The 8858-nt window shown below is 35.2% G+C and overlaps 1 protein-coding gene across 3 annotated transcripts in view; it reads left to right on the plus strand.

The window, feature by feature from the left end:
- Positions 1 to 2541, plus strand: part of CRISP2 (cysteine rich secretory protein 2) — a 29561-nt gene extending 27020 nt beyond the window's left edge. For all 3 annotated transcript variants that reach the window (XM_036869999.1, XM_036869997.1, XM_036869998.1), the window contains one exon: positions 1921 to 2541. In XM_036869999.1, the coding sequence (XP_036725894.1) occupies positions 1921 to 1939 (19 nt within the window). In that variant the 3' untranslated portion in view covers positions 1940 to 2541. The remainder of the gene's footprint in view (positions 1 to 1920) is intronic.
- Positions 2542 to 8858: the final 6317 nt, after the last annotated feature.

Consider the following 8858-nt stretch of genomic DNA (forward strand, 5'->3'; position numbering starts at 1 on the left):
GTGTAATAGTATTATGTCTAAAAAAAAACCAATGTACATTAAATCAAAAATAATGCTTTTGGAAAAATTGCACCAATAGGCTTGCTCAATGCAGGGTTGCCACAAACCTTCAATTGTAAAAAACACAATACCTGCAAAGTACCATAAAGTGAAATGCAATACAATGAGGTATGCCTATATTACCATATGTAAGATACTGAAACATCTAGCATCCATTTGTCTCTGTGACCTCACAGAGCTTATTAATAACTATACATTCATGCTTCTGATAAATAATTTCATCAGCGTTAGTATCATTACACCAAAGGTAGTATTTTGAAAGAATAAAAATGTATAAATCTAAGGATGTGAGACCACATTGTGTCTCAGTCTGTACAGGCAAACTGAATGTTTCTTTTGTGCAAATGAGTTCCTCATGCTGATTACTGCATTTTTTTCTATAGTATAATTGGAAGCATGGTGATTAACATAATAAATGATTACTTGCCCTATAAATTAATCATGGTTTTGTGCACATTTTTAATGACAAAATCCAACCTGTATATGATATGGGTTCATAGAATCCATAAAGATATTGTTGCAAAAGGAGGGAATAAAATAAATGTCATATGTGTCATTTCTAAAGTTGTCACGATCTGAAGTAAAAATAGCTGTTGGTTTTTAATAGTTGGGATACTTTTATTAAAATTATTATGAACAATAGAGTTGACTCATTCCCTGAGATTTTTACCTTTCAAATGCATTCACCTTTAGTCAACATTCTTTCTTACTGAATTATAGAACTATAATTCAGACTATTGATGATGTCAAAACTATAAATTAACTAAAGGAAAAAAATCAGCTAAAAAAACATGGAATATTTCTACCTCTGCTGAATGCTATATTAGCTAAGGAGCTTGGAATTTATCCTATTAGCAATAAGCACTCAATTGAAAGGTTTTCAGCAAAAGAGTGACAAGGTCAGAATCATGTTTGATAAAGAGCTTTCTAGCAATGGTATGTAGAAACTATTGGATGGAAGTCAGCAAGAAAACTATTGAAAAACATGGGTTAAAAAGAAATTGAATGTCTTAACCTCATTACTGGGAAAATGAATGAAGAACAATGGACAGGGCTGAGAGACAAGAAGTAAAATAGCCAGTGTTTGTTACCAGTGCTGGTTGGTGCTGGTCAGAAGTAGAAAAGAAGGAGTTCAGATTGATTCAGTTCCTGGCCTGAATGACTGAGTAGTCAGGGAGCCATTCCCCTGGGATTGTGGGAGGAGAATAGTCACCTTGGATCCACTGTGGGTAGGAGGATGAGTTTAGTTTGAGATTTGTTGGGTTTGGGGTCCCTGGAGAACATCCAAAAAAGAAACATTAGAAAGAAAGAAGGCATATTATCATTGTTTTACATCTCTATCTTCCCACTGGAATCACTTTCTCCTGAAAGAAAGCATTGGTATCTGAGGCAGTGTGTCCAATAGGATGAAATGACAAGGATGTTCTCTATCAGCATGTATCTTACAAGTAGCCACTAGTCACACGTGGCCATTGAACACTGTGGCTGGTAAGATTAAGGAACTAAATTTTTAATTTCGCCTAATTTAAAATAATTTAAGTTTAAATAGCTCTATGTGTCTAGTAACTCCTTCCATATTAGATTCTGTAGGTATTTTCATTTTACTCTCTTTGCTAAGGGAGAAAAATAGGTCAATTCATTTTAGAAACATGTCACCAAGTTCAAAATAAAAAGTGATGGATTAATCAGTGAGCTCAACTAAGGCACCTCATATGTTCCTCAAGAAGTGAAAGGCCCCTTGTGGTGTAAGTGACGCTGACTTGTTTGTCCAATCTTACCCACTCATACACTTTGAATATGTGGATTGTTTTTTTGCTACTGAGAAAAATGATAATGAGGTAACATCTGTTTTTGTTACAGCCAATTCTTGCGAGTATGAAGATCTCCTTAGTAACTGTGATTACTTGAAGAAAACAGCTGGCTGTGAACAGGAATTGCTCAAGGAAAAGTGCAAGGCTACTTGCCTATGTGAAGGCAAAATTTACTGAAATGCCCAATTTGCATTGTGCAGGACTAAGTGGAGAAAATCTGCATCATTTAGTTGACACATACCAAGAGGGAAATTGTAGGCATGTTAGTTACAAATTTGATTCCAAACAGTAACGAACCTTTTTCTCCAGGATATTTACAGAGATGTCTTTCATACAACGATTTACAAAAGTAAGCTAGTTTATGACAACAACTTTGGACTGATACAAATTTGTCACCTTACATTTAATTAACTGAATCAAGTTGAGAATTTTGAAAGTTGTACAACCACAGGACTTAGTCACTAGAACTTTGGATTAAAATAAAGAATTACATGTTTCCTGAAACAACATGCCAAAAAAAAAAAAAAAGACTGTAACATTGTCATTCCTACTCCAAGACTTTTTACATGTTTAAAGAATGAATTCAAAGATTGACAACTACCTTTGTCTTATGACATCCTCTTTAAATAAAAGCAAACAGCTTTTAAAATAAAGAATTTATCTAAGCAAACACATGGATGTGATTCTTGAGTCATATTTTATAATATTAATATATAACCCCAGCTAGACTAGCCCAATATATGATTAGACAGAGCAAAATTTCCGAAAACATTTGCCTATAAAATTAAATTTTGGGAATTCCCTGGCAATCCATTGGTTAGGACTCTGCACTGCCACTGCAGGGGGCCAGGGTTCGATCCCTGGTCAGGGAACTAAGATCCTACAAGCTGTGTGGTACGGCCAAAAAATAAAAAAATTTAAAAATTTAAAAATTAAATTTTAACAATAACAAAAAGGAATCAGTTGTATTCTCATTTTGCTTTTTGCTTTTTGACATTTTGCTCCCTTCCGCACTGGTTTGATATCCTACCTTTTGTATAAAAAGAATAGTAAATACAGAAATACACATGCAATTTCACATTTATGCAAAATGTACATGAAACATGGGAAATATATACCAGAAACTAACGAGATTGGTTATATAGAGTGGGTGGGTGAGAACGGGTTGGGCAGGATGGAGGGTGTCAGAAGGCTAGGAGAAAATGGGTGGGGTGTGACACTTCTCTATTTCCTTTTATATAGTTTTAGCTTGTGAATTTTGTTTCACATACTCTTTAAAATAAAATATCATCAACAAGGGTGGGGAGAAAAATCCAAAATGAAATAAAAACAAGAATAAAATAAACTGTATTGCACATAGATCAAATAATCACCATAAAGGGTGGGAAAAAAGAATCAATTCAACTGTTTGAATGTCATATTTGGACTGTATGTCTTCTATATTTATATAAACAAATGTTCAACTCTAGTCAATAAGATTTTGTTTTGTTTGTTTTTAACATAGACACATGGATTAGTAATTCTGAAACTACTATGTATCCTACAAACACACAAATAAATATAAATAATGGAGCCAGGATTCTCACTGTTGGAGAAAGGCTTTACACACATGGAAAGAAGGAATACAGGATTAAACCCTGTGTTGTTGCATTGGAATTGGAGGTATTAGTGTGAATTTGTAGTTTTTCACATATACATAGAGGTGTTAGAGAAATAGTGAACAGAACAGAAGGAATTCCTGCCCTCCTGCATGGATAATTTTTGAAACTGGAGGATAAGAACATAAGGGTTCCCAGAGTCACTAGGGACACAAACCATTCTTTGGGATGATAAAAATTATTCGTAAAATGTAACAACAAAATGTAGTCTTAACCACTTTTAAATGAAACACATAGTGGCTTTGAGTTAAAGAAAGTTCCAGGGATTTCCCTGGTGGCGCAGTGGTTAAGAATCCGCCTGCCTATGCAGGGGACATGGGTAAGCCCAGGCGCTACAACTACCGAGCCTACGAACCAGAACTACTGAGCCCACGTGCCACAACTACTGAAGCCCGCGCACCTAGAGCCCGTGCTCCGCAACAAGAGAAGCCACCGCAATGAGAAGCCCACGCACCGCACCGAAGAGCAGCCCCCGCTCGCCGCAACTAGAGAAAGCCCGTGTGCAGCAATGGAGACCCAATGCAGCCAAAATATAAAATACATAAATAAATAAATTTAAATCGATGTGATGCTAATTAGAAATTAAAAAAAAAAGTTCCAGAAAAAAACGGTTTCACGTTGGCCCCATGAGGTATTAATCCTTATCCCGGCAAGGTTGGCAGCCAGCAACAAAGACGGTAGTAGCTGGCGAGCAGTCACTTCAGTGGCGTCCAGAAGACAAACTCATCTTTGAGATCTGGAGCTATTGGAAACATGTTCACTGAGAGTCCCCAAGCATCAGAATCCTTAGAGTCCCAGATCTGTGAAACAAGGTGGGGTAGAAAAGTAGACAAAGAGCAGATGCTATGGGGGAGGTAACAGGATCTGTTAGCACACGTGAGAAAATCCCTGGGGGCACCCAGTAGCAGTTGGGTGAAAAGTGTAGGGTTTATGGCTCTTTCAATAGCAGGCAGAAGGGAACGCTCTCTTCCCTGTCACATACATGCACACACATACATGAAAACAACTGATGGAAACTGTCTTAAAACCAAACCCCCTAGTACTGGGAAATACGATTATAAAATGTACCCTGGATCTATGTATAGAATATTTAAATGTCATCAGGTACTGATTTCGCCATTTCACATTGAGATCATGTTTCTCTTTTGTAAGTGAAATAACGCATGTAAGATATTTAGGAGTAAGAGAGACTAATGGTGCTCAGTAAACTCTAATTTACTTCTCTGTTTCGCCTTAGTGCTACCAAAGTTAATTAGAAAACATTCTACATTCCAGGTGATATGCTGATTTTTTTACGTTCATTTTTTGCACTTCATCCTCGCAATAGTCCTTTTGTCTGCGTTTTGCAGGTGAGTGAACAGGGACAGTAGGGTGAAGTATTTTGTTCTGATAGGGACTGCCACCCAACATCAGAGCACAGACTCAACCCTCACGCTTTTAGGGAATACACAATGCTGTTTCCTGATCTAGACTGAAATTAATTGACAGTTTGGATGAAAAATGCATTCAGAAGGAGGATTTAATGGGAAATGAAATAAAGTTTTATACAAAGTTCTTAGGTTCTTTGTTCTATATTCATGGAGATGTGTTTACTTTGGACAATGTGACATTTAAGACTTGTATTAATAGTTCAATGGTAGTCAGGCATGGAATGCCTCCTTAGAATTTTATAAAATTACATCATGACTCAAGCCTATTGACTTCCATTTCTATTATCTTAAAAACCTGTTCTATAGTTATAAAAAAGGTGACAAGAAATAAATTAAAACTTGAAGAGAACTAATTAGGCTGGGTGAGAGCATGAAGGAGACTTCTGGAATTAGTATAGCTGGTTTCATAGCTATACACATATGTAAAAATTAAAGTGGCTATATACCCTTAAGATTTTGTGCATTTATTGTATATTAGTTATGCTTCAATTTTTTAAAAAAAAGATGCAGGGAGGGAGGGAGGGAGGGAGGAAGGAAGGAAGGAAAAAAAAGGAAAAGGCAAAAAAAATAAAAGAAAATAGGTTACTATGATATGGCAAAGAGCACAGGTTTGGGAAGAAAATCTGGTTTTTGTTTGGTGCATATTATGAGTGGAGGTATGGAGTGGCAGTTGAATATATGAGTCTAGGATTCAGTCTAGAATGGAAATAAAAATTTGGAAATCATCTCTGTATAGTTGATACCTACAGTCATGATATTAGATTAGATTCCTAGGAAGTGACTGAAGGAATGTGCTAAATCCCAGAATATGCTGAAGCTTGGAAAATAAGATATAAACGTTCACCAAAAGTGTCAAAACAGGAGAAGAAGTGGAAAGGACTGAAGAGTATAATGTAAATGAATGTCAGAGAGACAGATTACTGTGTAACTCCTATCATTTTTTTCAATCAAAGAAATGAATCTTTAAATTCTCTATGCCTGTGCAATTACCTGAAGGAGGAAAGGAATAATTCAATCTCTAAGGAGACAAAAATGGATCATCCAGATGCTTGGGGAATACTGAAAACCTTTTGAAAATGATCATGAAATTACTGTCAGTTGATAGCTATCAGTTAATCTTGAAAAATGATGAGGAAGGAGAGCCATATAAGGTGACTGACATGACAAATGGAAGGAACCAGAAAATCTGGAAAGCTTGATATTAACCTGTGGGAAATTCCTATGATTTAAAATATTTTTCTTATCTTCTTATATTTAAAATATTTGACTTATCAACCCAATCAGGTTATACAAGCTCCTTGGAGTTATGGACGACTTTTCTCTTATGTCCCCTAAACACTCAGCACCCTGTAGAACAATATTTGATGTTCAGGGGATGTTTGTTGTGTTGAGTTGTTTCTAAACTCCTTTTCTATTTCTTATGTTATTATTTTTATTTTTAAATTCCAGATGGATTTTTTGGTATATTCAACCCTGCAAATATGAAGAACCAGAGCTTAAAAGGACCTTCAGAGGTTCTATGGCCTACTCTCTTTTTAGAGATGAGAACACTGAAACCCTGAAAGAGGTTACAGAAGTAATTAGTGCAAGTTACAAGTCTAACATTGATTCTAAACCCAGGTTCCCTGAGTCCAATTTCAGTAAGTGTTTCACTAAAACTACACTTATTCTTAAATATCATCATTGCTTACCTCTCTACCATAATCATATTTGCCTTCATTACCTATTTCCTTATTCAGTATCAATCCCTCAAAAGATTATCTGCTTTGATTTTTTGGCATTTCCCCAAGTATATCTTTATTCATTGTTAAATTTGGTCTATGTTTAACTAGAACTCTGTTCAGTAACCCACACCCAGTACTCTGCTCAACATTAGCTACCGAGTAGCAATTTAATAAATGGATACATGAACAAATAAGTAAATGAATGAAAAAATAACTCATTAATTGCTACAGGAATGTATTTTGTGAGACTGACACAGATTTTTTCAGAATCCAAAGGGTTCTTTACCAGAAGGATGTGTTGCCAAAGAATTCCTTAATGTACTTCTTGCTAAAATTGTACGTGAAAGAACACTACCTGCTCTCTAATTTAACAAAAAAAAGAGAATAGTGTCGGCTCCACCTTTTTGGTAAACATGGACCATCACTACTGTTTCTGTGGGGAAGAGGAAATAAGAGCCAGCTTCCCTTTGAAACATAGTAAATACAAGGAAGAATCATACATAAAGGAATACTGAAAGTTTAGTTGATTCCCAAGTCCTCTCTCTCTCCTTAATACGATGTTTATTGTTTTAAAATGTTAAGTTGATATATTGGTTGTTTGGTGCCTATAAAATTGAAAGAGAAAGTAACAGTGTCTAAAAATGTAGCATAAAGGAACATACCACAATATATTTATTTGATGGAACAAGAACACTGAAGTTAAAAGGCAACTCTGAGCATTGATATACATCATTATATTTATAATTGAATATCCAACTGAATATCCAATACCATTATGCATATCTCTGGTAAAAAAAAAAAAAGGATAGTCTTTCATTCAAAAATATATTAAATATATATTGAGGATCTACTATATCCCATATGTACTGATTAGTTGCATTGGGAAAGCCTGACTTTATGGAAGGTATGGATCTCCTCAACATCTTAAAACAATGTGGGCAGGTTTTATAATGTTTTCTAAATATAAAGAACTCCAGGACAGGAGGTCATCATTATTATCAGGGATGCACATTTGATTCAGCTTTTTTATTGGCAACTTGGAGTTGTGAGTTAGGATGCTGACTTGCCAAGTTTTAGGTCGAACTAGAGCTGGAGAGGATAACAAACTCAAAGGCAACATGAAAGTCATCTGTGGGGTGAAGTCAAACCAATGTACAAAAAGAAAGGAAGGAAAGAAGGAAGAAAGGAAGGAAGAAGGAACATTAATTGCATAACTCAATAATAAAAAAAATAATATGAGAAAAGACAAGGGATACCTAAAAAAATTATGTGACCATCAGAGGGATAATTTCTGCAACTTGCCAAGTCTTACTGCAAAACAACATAAATAAGAAAAACCAATAGAAAGATAGGCAGAAGTCCTTATCAGATGATAAAAAAATAAATACAATCACCAATAACATATGTAAGGAGGCCTGGCTTTATATATAGATATAGAGAAAGAAAACTTAACATTTTTCATGTTTCACATTGATGAGAATTTAAAGTTTAATAGTACCCAGGGTAAGGGAAGAAAGCAATCACTTTCTTATGGGAGTACACATTAATGCAAATTTGAGAATAATTTGACGATTTTTTAAATGCACATATTCTTTGATCAGCAACTTCACTTCTGGGAAATTCTCCAATAGCTATATTTACTTTATGTGTGTGAAAATGTCCGAACAAAATGATTTGATTGCAGTATTGCGTGGAATTGTAAAAAATTTTTAAAAAGGCTGAAAACAGCCTACCTGCTTAAATCTACATCAGGAAGGAACTGAGTAAAGACCTTATGGGATGTCTACAGGAGGAGTCAACACATTTTTTTTTAATTTTATTGAAGTCTAGCTGATTTACAATGTTGTGTCAATTTCTGCTGTACAGCAAAGTGACTCAGTTATACATATATATATACTTTTTTCATATTCTTTACCATTTTGGTTTATCACAGGATATTGAATATAGTTCCCTGCGCTATAAGGTAGAATCTTGTTGTTTGTCCATTCTCTATATAATAGTTTGCATCTGCTAATCCCAAGCTGCCAATCCTCCCCTCCCCCACCTCCCCCTTGGCAACCACAAGGCTGTTCTCTATTTGACGAACTCTTTTTGTAAAGGTCAAGATAGTAAAATTTTTAGGATTTGTGAGCCACATAAGATCTCTGTCACATAGTCTTCATTTTTTTTCTTTAA

Source organism: Balaenoptera musculus, chromosome 11 (genome assembly GCF_009873245.2).
Source record: "Balaenoptera musculus isolate JJ_BM4_2016_0621 chromosome 11, mBalMus1.pri.v3, whole genome shotgun sequence".
NCBI lineage: Eukaryota > Metazoa > Chordata > Mammalia > Artiodactyla > Balaenopteridae > Balaenoptera > Balaenoptera musculus.